The following is a 23221-nucleotide window of genomic DNA, read 5'->3' as shown; positions in this document are numbered from 1 at the left end:
GCATCTTCTCAAACAGATAGTAGAATAAAATTAGAAATCAACTCCAACAGAAACACTAATCTCTACACAAAGTCATAAAAACTAAACACCCTTAAGCTGAATGATTATTATGTTAAGGAGGAAATTAAGATGGCAATCAAAAGATTCTTTGAACTAAAATGATTAAGGAGACACAAGTTATCAAAATCTGTGAGACACAGCTAGAGCAGTCCTGAGAGGAAAATTTATATCCATGAATGCCTACATCTAAAAGACAGAAAGATCACAAATAAACAATCTAATGAATCATCTCAAAGAACTGGAAAAGGATGATCAAACCAATCCCAAACCCAGCAGAAGAAAAGAAATAAACAAGATCGGAGCAAAATTAAATGAAATTGATAACAAAAAATTATATAAAAGATTAATAAAACAAAAACTTGGTTCTTTGGAAAAATAAACAAAATTGACATGGCTCTTGCTAGATTAATCAAAAGCAGAAAAGAACGAACTCTAATAAGTTCAATCAGGAATGAAAAAGGAGAAATTACAACTGATACCACGGAAATACAAAATATCCTCTACATAAACTATAAAATTCTCTATGTACATAAACTTGAAAACATGGAGGAAATGGAAAAATTCTTAGAAACACACACCTTCCCCAGGCTTAATCAAGAAGAAATATCAGGAGTTCAAAACCAACCTGAGCAAGAGCAAGACTCTGTCTCTACTAAAAATAGAAAGAAATTAATTTGTCAACTAGAAATATATAGAAAAAAAGTAGCCGGGCATGGTGGCGCATGCCTGTAGTCCCAGCTACTCGGGAGGCTGATGCAGTAGGATCGCTTGAGCCCAGGAGTTTGAGATTGCTGTGAGCTAGGCTGACATACATCACAGCACTCTAGCCCGGGCAACACAGTGAGACTCTTAAAAAAAAAAAAAAAAAAAAAAAAAAAGGAAGAAGAGGAAATAGAATTCCTGAACAGACCAATATCAAATACTGAAATTGAAGCAACAAAACACAACCTTCTTTTAAAAAAAAAGTCCCGGACCAGATGGTTTCACACTGGAATTTTAACAGACCTACAAAGAAGAACTGGTGACTATCCTGCAGAAATTATTACACAACATGGAAAAGGAAGGAATCCTCCCCAACATGTTTTATGAAGCCAACATTACCATGATACCAAAATCAGGAAAAGACTCAACAAAAAAAGAAAAACTACAAACCAATATCCTTATGAATACAGATGCAAACATTCTCAATAAAATCCTAGCAAACCAAATTCAGGTGCTTATCAAAATAATAATCCATCACAACCAAGTGGGCTTCATCCCAGAGATGGTAGGATGGCTCAACACACGCAAATCTATTAATGTAATTCAACACACAAGGAGAAGCAAAAACAAAGACCATATGATTGTCTCAAAATATGCAGAAAAAGCATTAGACAAAATTCACTACCCTATATGATAAGAACTCTTAACAAAATAGGCATAGACAGGACTTATCTAAAAGTGATAAAAGCCATATATGACAAACTCACAGTCAACAGCATACTGAAAAGGGAAAAACTGAAATCATTCCTGTTTAAAAGCGGAACAAAGTTGCCTCTATCACCACTTCTATTCAACTAGTGCTGGAAGTTCTAGCCAGAACAATTAGACACAAGAAAAAAAGGAAGAGCATCCAAAAGGAGGCAGAAGAGGTCAGCTTATAGCTCTTTGCTGTTGATATGATCTTATATCTAGAAAACCCCAAAGATTCTGCTATGAGACTACTGGAATTGATAAACAAATTCAGCAAAGTCTAAGGTCACAAAAATCAATGTACACAAATCAGTAGCATTCATATATGTCAACAACAGTCAAACTGAGAACCAAATCAAAGAATCAAAACCCTTCACAATAGCAACAAATAAAATAAAATACCTAGGAATATATTTAACTAAGGAGGTGAAAGACTGCTACAGGGAGAATTATGACACACTTAGGAAAGAAACAGCAGGGGAGGTAAACAGGTGGCAAACCATACTATGCTCATGCATTTGCAGAATCAATATTGTTAAAGTGTCTATACTACCCAAAGTGATCTATAGATTCAATGCAATCCCTATTAAAATACCAACATCATTTTTTGCAAATCTGGAAAAAAATAATTCTACATTTCATATAGAACCAAAGAAGACCCCATATAGCAAAAGCAATCTTAAGCAAAAAGAATAAATTGGGAGGCATCAATTTACCATACTTTAAGCTATACTAAAAGCTACAGTAACTAAAACAGCATGGTACTGGCACAAGAACAGGGACATAGACCAATGGAACAGAACTGAGAACCCAGTTATAAGACCATCCTCATCTAGCCATCTGATCTTTGACAAACCAGACAAAAACATACACTGGGGGAAAAAATCCTTATTCATTAAAGGGTGCTGGAAAAATTGGATAGCTACATGTAGAAGACTGAAACAGGATCTGCACCTCTCACAAAAATCAACTCTCAATGGATAACAGAATTAAACCTAACACATGGAACCATAAGAATTCTAGAAGAAAATGTTGGAAAAACTCTTATAGACATTTACCTAGGGAAAGAATTTATGAAGAAGACCCCAAAGGCAATCACAGCAACAACAAAAATAAACAAACAGGACCTGATAAAATTAAAAAGCTTCTGCCAAGGAAACTATCGCAAGAGCAAACAGACAACCTACAGAATGGGAGAAAATATTCACATCCTACACAGCTGACAAAGGGCTGATTAACTAGGAATCTAGAACTCAGGAAAATCAGCAAGCAAAAAATCAAACCACCCCATTATAAAGTAGACAAAGCACATGAACAGAAATTTTTCAAAAGAAGACAGACTAATTGCCAACAAACATATGAAAAAATGCTCAACATCTCTAATCATCAGTGAAATATAAATAAAAAAAAACCATAATGAGATATCACTTAACTCCAGTGAGAATGGCTTTTATCAAGAAATACAAATAAAAAAAAAACCACAATGAGATATCACTTAACTCCAGTGAGAATGGCTTTTATCAAAAGTCCCAAAACAACAAATGTTGGTGTGGATGTGGAGAAACAGAAATACTCTTACGCTGCTGGTTAGGACTGCAAACTAGTACAACCTCTATGGAAAGTAATATGGAGATACCTCAAAGAGCTAAAAGTAGAATTACAATTTGATCCAGTAATCTCATTACTGAGCATTTACGCAAAGGAAAAAAAGACACTCTATAAAGAAGACATCTGCACTAGAGTGTTTATAGCAGCACAATTCACAATTGCAAAGATGAGGAAACAACCCAAGTGTCCATCAATGCATGAGCGGATTAATAAAATGTGGTATATGTATACCATGGAGTACTACTCAGCCACAAAAAAACACTGGTGATCCAGCACCTCTTGTATTATCCTGGATAGAGCTGGAGCCAATTCTACTAAATGAAGTATCAAAAGAATGGAAAAACAAGCACCACATGTACTCATGGTCACCATCAAATTGGTATTAACTGATCATAACTGATCAACACTTATGTGCACATATGGAAATAACATTCATTGGGTGTTAGGCAGGTGGGAGAGGGGAGGAGGCGATGGGTATATTCACACCTAATTGGTGCAGTGGGCACACTTTTGGGGAATAGACACACTTGTAGCTCTGATACCAGTGGGACAAAGGCAATATATGTAACCTAAACATTTATACCCCCATAATATTTTGAAATTTAGAAAAACTTTTAAAAAGGTATAACATGACAAACTTATGTCCTATGGTATCAATAATTACATTAAATGTAATGATAAAAAAATACACTTAATAAAATTGGCGGAGTGGCTGTTTAAATGATCCAATTATATGTTATCTATAAGAAACTCATTTCATATTTAATGATATAGGTAGGTTAAAACAAAATAGATGAGAAGAGATATATCACGTACACATGTAAAGAAAAGCTAGTATGGCTATATTAATAGATAAAATAGACTTCAAAGCAAAGAAAATTATCGAGACAAAGAGCAGCACTGCATAACTATAAAAGGGTCAGTCTACCACGAAGGCACAGAAGGCATAACAATCCTGTGTATGTACCAAATGACACAACTTTAAAATACACAAAGCAAAAATTAAGATAACTAAAAACAGAAATATAGAAATATACTGGGAGACTTCAATACCTCTCTCTTAGTAACTAATAACAGGATAAAGAAATGACATCAATCAGTGGACTCTAAGTGACATTTACACAATGCTTCTCCCAACAGCAGCAAAATACACCTTTTTCTCAAGGACGCTCAGAAAATTCACCAAGATAGATCACATTCTGAATCATAAAACAAAACTTAACAAATTTAAAAGAACTGAAATCACACAGAGTATGTTCTCTAATCATAATGAAATCAAACTTGAAATCAACAAAAAGATTATAGGAAAATCTGCTGGGGACACTTAAAATTAACACACTTTTAAAATAACTCATAGGAAGAGGAGGGAATAAAAGGGAGAAAAAAGAATATAAATTTATTACCACTGAACTGCACATTTATAAGTGGTAAAGATGGTAAATTATAGATGTATACTTTACCTTGGTAAGACACAAATAATAACTCTAAAATTTAAAAAAATGCATAGTTCAAGGAGCAAGCAGCAAGGGAAAAAATTCACTGAACTGAATGAAAGGGAAAACACAGCTTAACAAAATTTGTGGGATGCAACCTATTTCCTAGAATTATAACTAATAAAAATATATGAATATAGTATTCATTAAAGAAAAACACAGCAAATAGTTTCTAAAAATTCAGTTAACTTTAACAATACTTCTAGGAAATAGACTGAAAATATCCTCTCATATTTTCCTTAACATACTTATGGGAAAGCATACAAAAGTTTAGGGAAGAGATCCTGTTGGGAACGTGAGCTGGGATTAGACCATAAAATTTAAAAAGAATAAATAACAACAAAAAGTTTTTTTAAAAAGTTTAGGGGAGAAAGAACCTCACTGATAAAATACAACACATACATAATTAAAGTGATGCAAAACTAAAGAATTATCTTCACTAGGTAAGAATGGACACTCATAATCATCAGGCAACCCAAACCATCCATACACGCCTCTTCTAGGCAACAACCTTATCACAGCAAGTAAGGCTGAGAAAACGGATTTCAAGTAGGTCTCAGATTTGTGTTAATGAGTCTAGAAAAATTCCTGTATCCAGACTCAAAAGGCTGTATCAATATCCTATCATGAGAATAAGTAAAAGTAGAAAAATAACCTTAAGATTTTAAAAACCAATTTTGCACAACAGTCCTCTGGAGAACTAGGAAATTCATTGCATTTAGAACAAACTGCAAAAGAATTTCAGAAAATATATCATGCATATTCTTTATTAAATATGCCACTTTATCTTTCAAAAACAAAACCAACTGACTAAACACAAGAGAGATTCTCAACATGCACAAAACAGAGAAGAAAAAAACAGCAAAAAATGTAACAAAAAAAACTAGAAGCAAAATTTGCATGGAAACTAAACATCAGAGGTGTTCAAGAAAAAAGAAAGGAGAGATGATCAAATTAGTAAAAGAAACTAAAAAACAATCTAAGTGACAGTCAGGAAATAGGGTAAAGTGACCACATATATATATTTGTATCTCACTATCCTGAATCTACCAAAGGAGAAAATCCCTCCAAAATAAAGAAAGCTCCACCTATAATCCTGGCCACTGACACCTATCAGCGCCTCTGGAAAAAATCTGCTAGATACAAAGGAAATAATCAAATTAAAGTAGCATGCTTGAACATTACAAATAAACATAATCCCTAAATTGAAATAAATAGAAATATTAGGAAGTAAATGAAGGCACATCTTAACTTACAGAAGAACAGTAAGAAATTTTCCTTTTTCTTAAGGAAAATTAGAAAAAAATCCTATTGGAGGTGCATTCAGCAACCTAAATGGCTTAGGTCATTTAACATGCCATTTTTATTTTCCCAAAAATGGCTCTTTGACTAAGTTGAAAGTCTATTAATTGCTGAACAAGCTAAAGGTGCAGAAAGTGGCACTGATCCAACACACACTTTAATTATGGCCACCCAGATGATCTAATTAATGTCGTACCTCCTTCTACTACAAAGTAATTAAAATGAACACGCAATATTACAATTATGTTCCAGGTATCCAAATTAACTTCTAAGGCAATAATTTGAATAGTGCCAGAGTTAATAGAAAATTTTCTAGGTTTCTACAATGTTCTATATTTTGATAGGTGTTTCAGTTATACAGCTGTACGCATTTGTCAAAAATCAGCACAGTAAACACTTCCAGTATGGTGCCATAAGTGTAAGGACTTCTGCAAATCTACTCACTGATAAAAGCAATGTGGACACTCCAAAAAATTGTCAAAATCAACTTTTTCAGAACTCTAAAAATTAACCAAAAGCTGTAACAACTCAAGGGATACTTATTCAGGAAACATGGCTGTATCTCAGTAAGAACAATGAGGTCTGTGGTGTTTTAACTTGCCCCATTCCATTCCCCTCTGACTAGCTCCACAGTAACCTTGAACACTAACAGTCCCACAGCCACTGGAGGGAGCTGAATAGATTTGGAGTTTCCAAAAAGCGCCATCCCCAGAGAACTGTCATTAATGGACCTGTCTAGCAGTTCCCTAAGAACTCTCACTTGCAGGGGTTGTCTTTATTTGCCCAACTCAAAGCTTGCTCCCCCTGAACAGTTTTTTCCCCTAGGGAAATGTCAAAAGCAATCAGTGGTGACCATTTATCCTCACAGCTGCCTGAGGCAATGAAAACCACTGGGCAAAGCAAGAATCTGACCAAAAACTTATAAGAAAAATCTATGGAATGAGAAGTCCATAGTGGTTTTGTTATTGTTGTTGGCTTTTTTGTTGTTGTTGTTGCCCTGGGTAGAATGCAGAGTGTAGTGGCGTCATCACAGCTCACTGCAACCTCAAACTAATGGGCTCAAGCGATCCTCCTGCTTTAGCCTCTGAGACTATAGGTGTGTTCCATGACACCCAGCTAATTTTTCTATTTTTAATAAAGATGGGGTTTCATTCTTGCTCAGGCTGGTCTCGAACTCCTAAGCTCAAGCAATCCTCCCGCCTTGGCCTCCCAGAATGCTAGGATTACAGGCTAAAGCCACTGTGCCCATCACCATAGTAGTTTTTAAAAGCTTCAGCATACTCATGAGGATTGAGAAGGTCACACCTGTACACATGCTCAAGAAAGAACTGAGAAGGCCCTAATCACTCACCTCTGGCTGACCTTAAGGTTTCGTGCAAGTAGCAAAAGCTAACACTTAAGTTGTAAACTGTGTGACTGAGCATTAAAAACATTCTCCTTATGCACACAGAGACCATCAGCAAAAGCTGGGAGACATTGGATTTCAAGGCATTTAAGAAAATGTTCACTCATTAGTTGACCACTAAGCTCAAGGTTTCAATGGTAACGTGAGATAACGGATACAGAATTAGTGCAGGGAAGCCACCACACAAACATACAACAACAAACAGAAGCAACAACAAGCCCTGGGGAGGAGAGGATCAGATTTCCAGAGTTGCTACATTGTACTACTTAATATATCCACTTATGAATAAAAAATTATAAGCCATGCAAAGAAATATTAAAGTATTGCCTACACACAGGACAAAGAGTAGTTAGCAGAAACTGTCCCAGAAGAGCCCAGCTATTTTAAATATATTCAAAGAACTAATAGAAACCATGTTCAATGAACTAAAGGAAAGTATGAGAACAGTATTTCATCAAATTAAAAAAAAATCAATAGAGACAAATTATAAAAAAGAACCATATAGAAATTCTGGATCTGGAAAGAATAATAACTGAAATGAAAAATTCACTTAAGAGACCCATAAGCAGATTTGAGTTGGTAGAAGAATCCATGAACTTGAAAGCAGAGTGAGATTTACTCTAAGGAACAAAAAGAAAAATGAAGAAAAATTATCAGAGCCTCAGAGACCTACATGTGTGACACCATCAAGTGTACCAATATATGGATAACAGGAGTTGTAGGAGAAGAGAGAAAAGATGTTTTGAGAAATAATGGCCAAAAAATTGCCAAATTTGATGAAAACATTATGCTACATATTCAAGAAACTTAATGAATTCCCAGCAGGATGAACTCAAAAAGATCTACACCTAGACTCATCAGTGTTAAAGTACCAATAGCCAAAGACAAACAGGGATCCCAAATAAGATTATCAGCTGATTTCTCATCAGAAACAAAAAAGCCAAAAAGCAATGGGCTAACATATTCAAAGTGTTGAAAAAGAGTGTCAACCAAGAGTTCTTTATCCAGCATGGTAGCCTTCAAAAATAACAGAAAGATTAAGAAATTCTCAGATAAACAAAAACAGACAGAATTTGTCATTAGCAGATCTGCTTTACTGGAGCTACTAAAGAGGGTTCAGGGCTGAAATTAAAGAACATCTGAAAGTTACTCAAATACATATGAAGAAATAAAGAGAATAGTAAGGTAGTTACTATATAAATAATTAGAAAAGACAATATAAATGTATTTTTTTTGTTTGTAACTCTTTTCTCCTACCTAATTTTTTAAATAATGGCATAAAACTGTGGTGATGGCATTATAATGTATAAAACTCTCATTTATATGAAAATAATAGTATACAGGAGTGGGAGGGGAAGAAGCTATGTAGCAGCAGTTTTTGTACTTTAATACTGTGAATTTTGGCTAAGCATGGTGGCTCAGACCTGTAATCCTAGCACCTTGGGAGGCCAAGGCAGGAGGATCATTTGAGGTCTGAAGTTCAAGACCAGCCTGAGCAAAAGTGAGACTCTCATCTCTACAAAAAATGTAAAAATTTAGCTAGGTGTGGTGGCACGTGCCTATAGTCCCAGCTACTCAGGAGGCTGAAGCAGGAGAATCACTTGAGCCCATGAGTTTGAGGTTGCAGTGAGCTATAATGACACTACTGCACTGCAGCCCAAGCAACAGAGTAAGACGCTGCCTCAAAAAAAAACAACAACAACAAAAAAAAAACTGCGAATTTTATAGTAAATTATATCTGCATAGAAAAATAAATTCAATGATGATACACTTAAGATAGATATGAGCATTTAACTGTACAGTATATAAATTTTATCTCAAAAAAACAAAATATTCAACTTGTCATGTTTCAGTATTAGGAGAAAGTGTACTGACATCGTTTATTTATTTTGAACTGAATCAAAAAATAAGATGAACTGATGGTTGGTGAGATAGATGAATATGTAGTAAAGCAACTATCAATGGCAGAAACGGGGTGCAGGTATATGGGTATTTGCTGTAGAATTACACTCTTGTGTATGTTTAAAAATGTTCATAGTGAAATACTAAGGAAAAGAATAGTGCTGAGGAAACACTCAGATCCAGGTTGTGGATCATTTTATAAGAAAACTAACCTGAACTTTACTAAAAAATAAAAATATTATGAAAAACATAAAAGGTGAGGGAACTATCATAAAGACTAGATAGACATGACAACAAAAAAATCTAATATGGACATTACAGTAGACATTATTTTCAATGATAAATTTCTTGGGTGTGATAATCACTTTATGGTTATTTGTGAGAATGCCCTTATGCTCAAAAGGTACATGCTACAGTATTTATAAGGGAAATGTCATGAACTGACTACAACATACTTTTAAATGATTCAGGAAAAGAAAGTGTGTGTGTGTGCGTATATGCAGACAGATAATAAATGTGAGAAAATGTTAACGACTAATAAATCTAGCTTAAGGATATGAGTGCCAGTACTGTTCTTACAGCTTAACTGCTGGCTTGAAATTTTTCAAAATAAAAACGGTGGGGGAAGAAGGTAGTACCCAGGTGAATGAAAGTTATCTCATCTCCCCATACTCTCCCCTTCACATTCTATGCTCCAACCACATTGGTCTCCTTTCTGTCTCTCAAACAAAACAGGACTGTCACAGTTTCAGAAGTCTTTGCCTTTGCTAATGTTTCTTCTACTTGAAATACTCTTTCTGTAGACCTTAATTTGGCTGTGTTCTTGAAATCATTCAAGCCTCAACTCAAATATAACCACAAAGAGGCTTTCTTTTCCAACCACTTTACCTAAAGGAGATACCCATCAACCCTATCATATCACTGTACATTTTATTCACAGTAATAATGAATAACTGAAATACTTATAAATGTAATTTTTGTGTTTGCTTATTTCTCTCTCCAATACAACATAAGCTACCAGCCAAAACTGTCAGTTGTTTTGTACTATTAGCCTGTTCTTCCTCTTCCTCCATAGTCTATCTCCTAAAACCCACTCTTATATCCAGTAAAAACTGAAATGGAAGGAGTAAAGCAACAGGTAATTTCTTCGATAGAAGCAGAAGCTAGAAGACTAAAGGGTATCTGATGTTGATAGAAACAAGAGTGGTCCAAGAGACTGATACTGAACTCAAAGACAGTATGAATACCTAACAGCTATAATAACAACTGTTTACTAACACAATACCTATAAAGCTGGGATCAAAACCAGCAACAGGGGACAAGTGTGGTGGCTCATGCTTGTAATATCAGCACTTTAGGAGGCCAAGGCAGAAGGATGGCTTGAGGCCAGGAGTTCAAGATCAGCCAGCACAACATAGCATGATCCTGTCTCTACAAAAAATTTCAGTAATAATAAACCATCAACAAGATTTTTATCAGAAATTAAAATTTCCCTAAATTTGGGTTAAGTTTGTGTTGTGCTAAGATCTACAGAAAAATCAGAGACAATGTCCCATGAATCCAATTAAGATTTAATTTCTTTCTATTCTTCTAGTTGACTTAACCGATATTTTTCTAATATCAAAAGACTTGTGAATCAAAGCTCTTTTTGCTAGAGTATGCTATTCTAAGAATCCAAATCTTTTTATGTCTGACAGCTGTTAGTGTATTTTGTTTTCCCGATGACATTCATATTCAGGATATTTTCTATAAGCATATTCTGATACAAATTTTAACACATTATTGACAGTGATCCTTAAATGTGGGTGACTTTTCTCAACACAGCACAGCAAAGAGCAAAGCAGGTCATGAACAAACACTAACTACTTAATAAGAATGCCAGATTCTTCCCAGGCATGCTATCTGAGGTACACAACATATCTTAAAATATCAAAAGACTCGTGAATCAAAGCTCTTTTTGCTAGAGTCTGCTATTCTAAGAATCCAAATCTTTTTATGTCTGACAGCTGTTAAGTGTATTTTGTTTTCCCTATGACATTCATATTCAGGATATTTTCTATAAGCATATTCTGATATAAAACTTATGACTGGATTCTACGCCCTAATAGCTGTAAATCTTCTGCAAAAGAGAGTTCTGAAAGTAGAGCAATAATAGTAAATTCCATAGAACCATATGTAGTTTTAGACATTTTGCAAGTGGTATGAAGTAATTTCTAAAGTCTGTTTCAAAACCATTCTACTATTCTAGAGGCTACACAGAATTAGTAAGAAAAGGGGAAAAGCTCCAAGGTACTCAACTTATCACCATAACTATCCTACATATCTCAAGAAATGCAAAAAGAGCTATTCAACGGAAAGGCACCACATTTTGTAGTTCTAACTATTTCTGAGTATTAATCATAAAGATTCTATAATATCAAAACCTAAATAAATATGCTGATAACATCAAAACTTCGAATGTATCATGTGTATCTAAAGGCATATTAGAATTTTCATCCTTATTAAAATACATAGCTACCCATAAAAAAGTGAGGTTTTCTAACCTTTCAAAGTCACCTTGCCTTGTAAATTTTGACAACCTATACACGGCCCAGTTGTTAAGCTGCTTAGAGGTCATTCCTCTTCCATTATCTATCACTGCAACAGCAGGTCTTCCTTGTGTTTCATCAAAAAGCTATGAAACAAAGTAAGTTCAAAAAGATAGAACAAAGTCAAATCAATATTTTAAAACATGATAAGTTAAATATGAAAAAAAGTGATTCAATGAGCTCACTCATACATTGCTGGTGGAAGTGTAAATTAAAATAACTTTCTGAAAGGCACTTCAGCTATAGGTATCATAAGCCACAGAATTCTACATGTCCTCCAGCCTAGAAATTCCATTTTTCAGAATTTAACTTAGGGAAATAATCACATATGTGTACAAAGACATACAATAATATTCATCATCCCAGCATTGCTTTCAGTGGCAAAAACATAAAAATATGTAAATGTCCAACAGAACACTGACTACAGAATTTATATTATAGCCAATAAACTACTCATAGCAGTAGACTATTTTGTTACAGAATATTCGTGATATGGCAAATATTAACGATGTTCTCTATTAAGGGAAAACACAAGATTATAAAAAATAAAATGTACACATACATGCATAGAAAGGACACATGGGAAAATTTTAACAATGGATAAAGAGATACCTGATAATTATTATGTTATCCTTATTTTCTAATTTTTCTCCAATGAACTTATACTACTCTTACAAAAGTAAAAGTTAAATTGCTTTATAGTATTATTTTCTTACCAATTTGATCTGTATTCTTCTAATACCAATGTTACGAGAAGTGGCAGACAATGAATTATCAATTAATTCCGCAAGTGCAAATGCTGGAAAAGATTAAGAAAACATTATTGCTTAACTTTTCCCTACTAAATATTTCATATGAAAGTTCAAAATGGAAGAAATTCTCAAGTATCTTAAAGCCATCACTTTTATTTTCCAAGGAGCTATAATTAAAGTATTGTCCTGATCCTAACAATATAATACATAATAAAGGCATCAACACAAATCATCACTAGCATAAAAAAGCAGCCATCAACCAGTACTTGAATGTGATATGGTATTACTTAGCCAACCATGATTCCTAGTAAGAGACAAACAGAATACCATGACCATAAAATCAAATAATAGTTTGTGGTATGTAATTACATTATGCACAAGTCCAAAGTAAGCACATTTAGAGACATGGGGGCAAATATAAAGCAACTGTAAGTGTTTCTGTGTTTCTTAAAAGCTAATCTGGATACAGAATTCTCTTGACTAACAGAAACTTGTCAAATGGCAGAACACAGCTACACAACTGAACACAAAACTGCTATCGATTACCTACCACACCACCAACTTCACATTCAATTTATCACTGGCAGAGCATTTACTAATACTCACTTTTCTTCAAGGTCACTATTCAAACTATTTCCTGCTTTTATTCCATTAATTAAAAAGAAAAGGAACATACCAAATTTATATCTCTTAATTCCACAGAAGCTTAACCCAACTAAAGCTGTAATTAATCCACAGAATGGCACTATAGCAAGCACTTCCATTCATTCTAAACACTTGAGGGATGCCTATGTTTATGAACTAATTACAAAAAAGTTAGCACAAATTAGACATGTGTAAGGATCTGGCTAAGGGCAATAACTCTAGAAAATGAAGAAAGGAGCTAGACATGGTAGCTCTCTGCCTGTAATCCTGGCAATTCTGGGGGCTTAGGCAGGAAAATTGCTTGAGATCAGGAATTTGAGACCAGCCTGGGCAACATACCAACACTCCATCTCTAAAAAAATTTTAAAAGTTAGCGAGACATAGTGGTGTGCTTGTAATCCCAGCTACTAAGGAAGATCACTTGAGCCTAGGAGTTTAAGACTGCCACTGCATGCACTTCAGCCTGGGCAATAGAGTCAGACACTGTCCCTTCAAAAAAAAAAGAAAAGAAAATGAAGAAGGAACATTGCAGGAAATGGGAGGAAAAAAGACTTACCTTAGAAGGAAGAAATGAATAAAACTTAGTATCTGATTAGATAAAAAGAAGAGGAAAAAGAAATCCAAAATGCATTTGAGTTTCTGCCTCTAAAAGACTGGATAAATGGTCATATATCCCATAAGGGAAAATTTAGAGTGGAGGAAAGAAAAATTCAGTTTTAGATATAATGCCCTACCACCACACCAAGTTCAACGAGTAGAGGTATTCTACAAGGAGCTGAAGCATATACAAAGCACAAATGAGAGACTAAAGACAGCCAGAGATAAGGATTTTTCCTTCACTGACATAGGTACAATAGTTAAGATAACATAACTAAGATAAAAGTGTAAAAAGAAAAGATCAGCATGACTTGAAGAAACATCCACCACACAGTCAAGAACCAGAAGCTGGGAAACAGAAGTAAGGAAAGATGCAGGAACATACTGTAAACTCATGGAAATCAAACAAAAATTTAAGCACTGAGGTTCTCTGTTTATCCTCATGATGATGATAGGAATAAAAACTGATACGACTAATCTGGAAGGTAATTAAACAAACTATATTGAAAGTCTTTAAAATGAATATATCTGTTGACTCTATAATTATACATTTAGAAATTTATCCCCAAGGAAAGAATTAAAGATTCATTCAATATTCAAATACTTATGTACTTACTATTTGCCAGGTATTGTTCTAGGAATTGAACAAAATGGACAAAGGTTCTGTTCTTACAGATTTAACATTCTAATAGAGGAAGATGGTAAATAAAATATAATCATAATAAATAAGTAAATTCTATAGTATGTTAGAAGGGGTATGTACTATGGAAAAAAATCAACAGAACTGAGAAAAAGAATAAAATAACATAAAGACAGAGGGAAGACCATTGCAATTAAATGAGGGAAGTCTTACTGAGAAGGTAACAGACAAATAAGACTTGAATTAGGTGACAGAATGAGTCCAGGGCTATCTGGAGGAAGAGCAATCCAGACAACATTCCCTAAGCTTAGAATATGGCTGGCACTGGAAAGGAGTGAACAAGCAAGAAGAGTAGTAGAAACAAAGTCAGAGAGGTACAGTGCAGAGCTGCTAAAGCTTGTCAGTAACTAAGGACTATGGCTTTTACTCTTAGTGAAATTGTTGAGTTATGAGTGTTTTCAGCAGAAGAATAACACAATCTTACTTTTCAAACCTTGTATGGACAGAAATAAAAAGAAAGATACCAGTTAAGAAGCCAATATATAATCTAGGTGGTATGATGGTGCCTCAAACTAGGTGATAGCAATAGAAATGGTGAGAAACGATCATTTTTAAATAAATATTGAAGATAAAGACCAATGAGATTTTCTGACATATTGAATGAGAGGTATGAGACAAAGAAAACTGACTTAACTTGTGGCCTGAGCAAATTAAAGACAGGGAAAACACAGGGATAATGATCAATTCGGATGGGGAAAACTATGTGCAGTATAGAATTTAATGAACAGATCAGTGTTCCCATTTTAGACGTCCTAATGGAGATGCTACATAGGCAGCTGGAAGACCCAAACTGGAATTCAAGAGGTAAGTGTAGTACTGTTTTCAATATTTAACTAAAAATTACCATTTCTTGCCACCTCCATTTGACAGTCACTTCTATAAAGATAGTTAGTATTTAGAGCCATGAGCCTGGACCAGATCACCAAGTGAGGTAAGACAAAAGGTAAAGAACCAAGGACTAAGCCCTGAGGCACTTCAACATTAAGAAGGTAGGGAGAGAAAAGAAGAGAAGGTAGACAGTGAGATAAAAATGAATACCACGTAAAAAAACGTGTATCAGAGAGGAAGATGTGATAAAACTATGTCAAATAATGCTCAAGTAAAATGAGAACTAAAAATTAATCATGGGATTTAGTCAATTTAGTCATTGGTGACCCTAAAAGAGTAGGCACTGTAGAGTGGTAGGGGCAACCACCTCATCAGCGTAATCAGGAGAGAATGGGAGGAAGAAAAGTACTGCTGATAGTGAATACAGTCAACTCTTTTGAGGAGTTTTACTATAAACAGGAGCAAAAAACTGGACAGTAGCTAGTGGAGGAAGATTATGGTGTTTTTAAAATGGGAGAAATAAGAGCTTTTTTGTAAAAAACAACAATGTGGGAGGTACTAAATGTACTGGTTATAAATTTGAGCTCTGAAGTCACTCTGCTAGGGTTCAAATCCTGGCTCTAAATAGCAGAGTGGCCTTGGATAAGTTACCTAAAATCTCTTAGCCCCAATTTCTTCTGCAAAATAGGATCATCACCTATGTCATTTCCTAACATTAGCAACCACACATGATTAAGGATTAAATGAGATAATGCTCATAATGTACTTGGCACAGTACCTGGCACTGCAGCTGATAGTAATAATAGCAGTAGTAAGGTAAGGATACACATAAAGATTTACTCACAAGAACATTAGGGGTCATTTGTAACAATGAAAGAACTAAAAACAACCTAAATGTCTACTTATAGAAGAATACTGTTCAAATAAATTAAGTTATCTAGATATCATCAAAAATATATATTTATATATATTAAATATGTTCACTTTATTTTTAAACAAAAAAGTAGATTAAAGAAGTATGCATCATATAAAATGATTTTAAAAAATAAGATAACATGAAAAGGTCTGAAATAATAGACATAAAGTGTTAGTGGTGGTTATGTCTGGGTGGTAGAGATGTTCTTTATGGTTTTTTTTTTTTGCTTATCTATGTTTTCTAATTTCCCACAAATAATAATGCATATATAATGAGAAAAATAATATTAATAACAAAGTTTACAATGAACATCTAAGTAGTATTAAACACTTTGGGAGGGTCCAGAGAGAAAGTATTCAGTAAATCAACTGATTTGTAAAGATCACTAGCAAACAATCTAGAGGTGGGACAGAACCTGGCAAGTAATAAAGGCAGAAGGAAATGCTAAAGATATGAGAAGAACACAAACTACTTACTTATGCAATTTAGCCATATAAACTTGTAAGATAATAGAAATATTTTCTTAATTGGGAAAAGTATGTAGGAGGCCAGGAAGAATAAATCAGGAAAGGAGAGTATACAAGAGATGGAAAGATGTGTAGGTACAAGATCCTTTCTAAGCTGAAAAGAAATGAGTTCTACTAGCAAGTTAGCTTTAATAAAGAGCATCTTTACTCTAAAGGTGACTTAGGTAGAAAAAGAAATATATTGTGATAATGCAGTTGTGTAAGGAAGCTCAAAATGAACGATCAGTCTTCTAATAAAGTAGACTGAGAAGATTTTTTACAAAGTGAAGAAACATGACACAAGCCCAAGGGATAAAGGAGAATAACAGTTTATCAAAGTTAGTATAAATGGAATACTTACGCAATGGATTCTGTCCTTCACTTGCATAATATTCATACATGCCACTTTTAACCAGTGTGTCATAGTGAGGTAAGAAGTCAATTCGTTCTTTTGTAGCTGTTAGAAGTAACTGATTGACTGACTGTAACAGGTATAGGGTGACTCCATCTTTAACAGTTTCATCTGTAATCAAGAGTTTAAGTGCTAGGTTAGCACCAGAAACTCAATGAACTGATAAATTCTGAATATACAAATTGTACCTATGAAATATCTTTAACAATGGTACAAACTCCCAAACAACACATCTACCTATAAATTCAGATTTTATTGATGATATTGATGAAACAAGCACACACTCTCACTCAAAACACTAAATTCTTAATAAGTTAAACTATCACAGGAAATCAGATGAGGATGTGCACTAGAGCTGTATCAACCTGAATGAAGAATGGTTAAATTCAAAAAGACCTAGATGCAGATACTTGTCAATATATGAAAAAAATAAGAAAAATAAATTTAGAATTAAATATTTTATAAAAATAAAATAAAATAAAAAAATAAATTCAAAAAGAATCAGACATGAAAAACTGACAGGTCTTGGAAACTAACTTGATAAAAAAAAGATAACAGAAGAATTCAAGTTGGTTAGAAAAAGTAGCTTCTTAAGGGTCCAAACTGAAGATTTATGCTAGGTGTTAAGAGTCTTGTTTTCTACAGCCACAGCTGATTATCAACTATTTTTCTATAATAACACTTGAAAAATATGACCTCTGAGCAAACTATGCACATATAGCCAGTTTCCTCCCTCATCTCAACAAATTAACCAAAATCATCAATAGATTAAGATGCTTATCTATGTAACAATGTTTACTCACCAAAATTATCACAGGTAATTTCTTTCCTACTTGTTGTTGTAATAACAAATTTTTCTTCAGGTGAAATGCCAAGTGTCTGGAGAAATAAAATCAGTTATTACTCAAAGGAAATAAATGTATTATTCAAGTTTATAAAAATATGAAAATATTGATAGTATATTATAATCTTGTAACAATTACTATACTTATTTGTCTAGGAAATATAAGACTTGGTTTGTTGGGTTTTTTGGGTTTTTTTTAGGAATAGGGTCTTGCTCTGTCACCCAGTCTGGAGCTCAATGTAACCTCAAACTCCTGCCTCTAGTGATCCTCCTGCCTCAGCCTCTGCAGTAGCTGGGACTACAAGTGTGCACCACCACACCTGGCTGATTTTTTTATTTTTTGTAGAGACAGGGTCTTGCTATACTGCCAAGGCTGGTTTTGATCTCCTAATCCCAAAGTGCTAGGATTACAGGCATGAGCCACCATGCCCAGCCTCAGTATTTTTAAATTTTGCCTTTGCATAATCAATATAGCATAAATCTATATAAATTACTATTTAACAAGGTTGTTTTTTCTGCTACTATATGCCACCTAGGAACACTAGCAATTAGGTGGTACATTTTGAAAGAGTTTTAACATCAGCAGGATCTACCCAGGAAAAAGATACATTATTTCATGGCAATATACAAGTTACCAATTTATCTGGAGCTAAACATTAACATAATACCTATGTTAATATGGATTAGCTATTTAAATATATAAAAACAAAATAGAAGAAAACAGGTTGATATTTTATAGCCCTGAAATAAGGACAACCATGCTATGCAGAATATCTATATTAAAGAATCTTTACATTCATTTTAAACTTAACCAAAAGAAAACTTTAAAGAATTAAAGCAAATTATAAATTATAGGGGGAAATTGCAGCAAGAAACAAGGGTTAGCAGCCATAACAGACAAAAAGACTTCATAAATTAAGAAGGCAAAGATCAAAGGAGATAAAGCGGTCGGGCGTGGTGGCTCACGCCTGTAATCCTAGCACTTTGGGAGGCCGAGGCGGGTGGATTGCTCAAGGTCAGAAGTTCGAAACCAGCCTGAGCGAGACCCCGTCTCTACCAAAAATAGAAATAAATTAATTGACCAACTAAAAATATATATACAAAAAAAAAAAAAAATTATCCGGGCATGGTAGCACATGCCTGTAGTCCCAGCTACTCGGGAGGCTGAGGCAGTAGGATCGCTGAGTCCCAGAGACTGAGGTTGCTGTGAGCCAGGCTGACGCCACGGCACTCACTCTAGCCTGGGCAACAAAGTGAGACTCTGTCTCAAAAATAAAAAAATAAAAAAAAAAAGAGATAAAGCAAAAAGACATGAACAATCAAATGGAGAAAATACAAATGACCAATGAAGACATCAACTATGAAACCTCACAACCAAAAAATGAAAATTTTCACTTACATTAAGACACATGCTCTTTTTAAAATGAAACAATGATGATGTACAGTTAAGAAAAAGGCTTCTGCTTCAGGTAGTGATGGACTAGTTAATCTAGAAAAACCTTTCCATGGAAGACTAAAAAAATCTAGACTAATAATACTCAAATCTTCAATACTGATACTAATAAAAAACACTTATTGCTCACTACTGAAATTACCTAGGGCATAAACTCCTTACTCTGAATACCAACAAATTAAAGGGAAAGAACAAATCATTTATACTGCTTTTCTTTTACCAACTGCATTTCAGGGTAACCAAATATCTCCAGCTAATGAGGCAAAGTTGTTCTTTAAAAGAATTCTAGCTACTAAATATAGGAAGAATGGCAATCAGAAGAACATCATCATCAATACGTGAAGCATCAGATCAAAACTTTCTTATGGAGGCATCCAACTGAAACCACCTGAATCCCACAAATTCACTGTTAGCACTGCTATGAGTGGGTGAAACATCCACACATTATGCGCCTCCCATTGTGATGTGATATGAAGTACCAGCACAGGAACACCTACAAAGTATTTCTTTGCCTCCCAACTCCAGAGAGTTGGCTTAAATCAAGCCTTCAGAGCTAACTTCTAATTTACAAGATATATATGGAGATAAAATAAGTTAAATGATACCATAAAAAAATATAGACAATTCTAGCACATGGAATATTAAAGAAATACCTAGTGGATTTCTTAATAGGTCAATTGCAAGAAAACTAGAGACTCAGAGAGGAGAGGTTTGTTTAAATGCTTTAAATCTGAAAAAGAATAAAGAAACATAAAAAAATAACGTTCAACATGAGCACCCTTTTTTGGCCTTTCTGCCTCCGCTGCTGCTGCCATGATGGCCATAAAAAAGCTTGTGGTGAAGAGGGGCAAAAAAAAAAAAAGAAGCAAGTTCTGAAGTTCACTCTTGATTGTCCCCACCCCATAGAAGATGGAATCACGGATGCTGCTCATTTTGAGCAGTTTTTGCAAAAAGAGAATCAAAGTGAACGGAAAAGCTAGGAATCTCAGGAGAGGGGTTGTAACCATAGAGAAGAGCAAGAACAAAATCACCGTCACTTCTGAGGTGCCTTTTTCTAAAAGGTATTTGAAATATCTTACAAAAAAATATTTGAAGAGTAATCTTCATGATTGGCTGCGTATAGTTGCTAACAGCAAAGAGAGTTACGAATTACTTCCAAATTAACCAATACAAAAAGAGGAAGAAGATGAGGATTAAAATTATCTGAAATATTTTGTATGAGTTCTTGATTAAAACTTGGGAACCAAAACAAAACAAAACAAAACGACATTTTAAACAATCAAAAAACTCTGAATATGGACTGATATATTAGATAACATTAAAAATGCTTAATTGTGATAGTGTGATAAGAGATATTCATGCTGAAGTATATTAAGGCTGAAATGAACTAAAACCTAGAACACACTTTAATATATATTACAAAAAACAAAAGTGATGCTACTATGGTAAATTACTGATAACTGTTAAATCTGGGTAATGAGTATATGGGGTTTGAAGTTTTCATAAGAAAATTTCTAGTTTCAGTCAAGTGCAGTGGCTCCCCTCTGTAATCCTAGCACTTTGGGAGGCCCAGGCAGGAGGACTGCTTGAGCTCAGGAGTTCGAGACCAGCCTGAACAAGAGTGAGACCCTGTCTGTACTAAAAATAGAAAAATTAGCCAGGCGTGGTATGCACCTGAAGCCCCAACTACTAAGAATGCTGAGGCAGGAGGATCACTTCTGCCCAGCATGAGGATGCAGTGAGCTATGGTGATGCCATTGCACTCTAGCTTGGTGACAGAGTGAGACTATGTCTAAAAAAAAAATCTAGCTTAAAATATCCTATAATACACAGGTAGAAGAGAATAGAAGACTCTGAAATGGGCCCACACATATATGCATGGAGAGATTGGTAAACAGAGTTGACATTACAAACTGGTGGGAAAGAATAAACCGTTCAATAAATGGTATTGACATAAGTTCATCACATGCAAACAGATAAAACGCCATCTCGACATACACAAAAATAAATTCTAGGAGACTTACAGCAGTGGCACATTAATCCAAAACTATAGAAGAAAACATAGAGGCGAGGTAGCTCACACCTTTAATCCAGTATTTTGGGAGCCAAGGTGGGAGGAATGCTTGGGCCCAGGAGTTTGAGAACAGTCTCAGCAACCCAGGGAGACCCCATCTCTACAAAAATTTTAAAAATCTAGGCGTAATGCGGCAATGCATGCCTGTGGTCCCAGCTACTCAAAAGACTGAGGTGGGAGGATCACTTGAGCCAGAAGTTTGAGGCTGCAGTGAGCTATGATGATGCCCCTGCACTCTAGCCTGGATAACAGAGCAAGTCTCTACCTCAACAACAATATAGAGAAATAATGTTGAGAAGTAGAAAAGGATTCCTGAAAAGATACAAATAGTGCACGCCATAAAGGAAAAGACTAGAAAATATGAAAAATATGCAAATTAACTTCTTGTCATTCCCATGAGGTAGACAAAAATTTGTAATTACAATCCTATCAAGCACAGGCCTCCATATAGGGAAATAGGACTTTATACATTGCTGGACCAAAAATAGTACTGAAAATTAGTACAGCCATATTAGAAAGCAATCTGGTATACTTTAGCAAACTTAGAGATACTCAAAGATACTCAATATCATATGCAATTCCACCCTAGAGAAAGGAAGCTATGGACATAAACTGGGAATAAGATTCTGTTTGTTAAGCAGAGACAGAAATTGACCTTACAGATTTTTATTAGGTTTTTGAGTGATCATGAAAGCCATTTATTTTTTTAGTTCATTACTACTTTATTTCTATAATATCCCAACTGTTAAATCATATGCTTATGCATCCTACAGAACAAAATGGGCTTTTGTAACTATATTGCAAATGATTTTTTAAGATCAATATACCTCTAAAAAGTATTTATATCTTTGAGAACCTAATCAAAGACTCAATTCCCTTCACAATAGCAACAAAGAAATTAAAGTACCTAGGAATATACTTAACCAAGGAGGTAAAAGACCTCTACAGGGACAACTATGAAACACTGAGGAAGGAAAATAGCAGAGGATGTAAACAGATGGAAATCCATTCCATGCTCGTCGATGGGCAGACTCAACATCATTAAAATGTCTATACTACCCAAACTGATCTACAGATTCAATGCAATACCTATTAAAATCCCATCAGCATTCTTCACAGATATAGAAAAAATAATTTTACACTTCGTATGGAACCAAAGAAGACCCCGAATATCAAAAGCAATTCTGGGCAACAAAAACAAAATGGGAGGTATTAGTATGCCAGTTATCAAACTATACTACAAAGCTGTAGTGATTAAAACAATCTGGTATTGGCACAAAAATAGGAATATTGACCAGTGGAACAGCTCTGAGAATCCTGATATAAAATCATCCTCATATAGCCATCTAATCTTTGACAAAGCAGACAAAAACATACGCTGGGGAAAAGAATCCCTTTTCAATAAATGGTGCTGGGAAAACTGGATAGCCACTTGTAGAAGGCTAAAGCAGGACACACACCTTTCACCTTTCATAAAAATCAACTTACGCTGGATAACAGACTTAAACCTAAGGTATGAAACTATTAGAATTCTAGAGGAAAATGTTGGAAACACTCTCCTAGACATCGGCCTAGGCAGAGAGTTTATGAAGAAGTCCCCAAAGGCAATCACAGCAGCAACAAAAATAAATAAATGGGACATAGGCCAGCGCGGTGGCTCACGCCTGTAATCCTAGCACTCTGG

General features: G+C 34.7%; 1 protein-coding gene across 3 annotated transcripts in view; it reads right to left on the bottom strand.

Annotated features, from left to right (window-relative positions):
* SMCHD1 (structural maintenance of chromosomes flexible hinge domain containing 1) overlaps window positions 1–23221 on the bottom strand; it is a 161865-nt gene that overhangs the window by 130349 nt on the left and 8295 nt on the right. For all 3 annotated transcript variants that reach the window (XM_012746148.3, XM_020282427.2, XM_012746149.3), the window contains exons 2-5: window positions 17970–18045; window positions 17116–17277; window positions 12527–12609; window positions 11766–11896 (exon numbers count right to left, since the gene is read on the bottom strand). In XM_012746148.3, the coding sequence (XP_012601602.1) occupies window positions 11766–11896; window positions 12527–12609; window positions 17116–17277; window positions 17970–18045 (452 nt within the window). The remainder of the gene's footprint in view (window positions 1–11765; window positions 11897–12526; window positions 12610–17115; window positions 17278–17969; window positions 18046–23221) is intronic.

The sequence above is a fragment of the Microcebus murinus genome, chromosome 17, assembly GCF_040939455.1.
Source record: "Microcebus murinus isolate Inina chromosome 17, M.murinus_Inina_mat1.0, whole genome shotgun sequence".
Lineage (NCBI taxonomy): Eukaryota > Metazoa > Chordata > Mammalia > Primates > Cheirogaleidae > Microcebus > Microcebus murinus.
The sequence above is the reverse complement of the archived record's forward strand: the minus strand, read 5'-3'. Positions and strand labels throughout refer to the sequence as shown.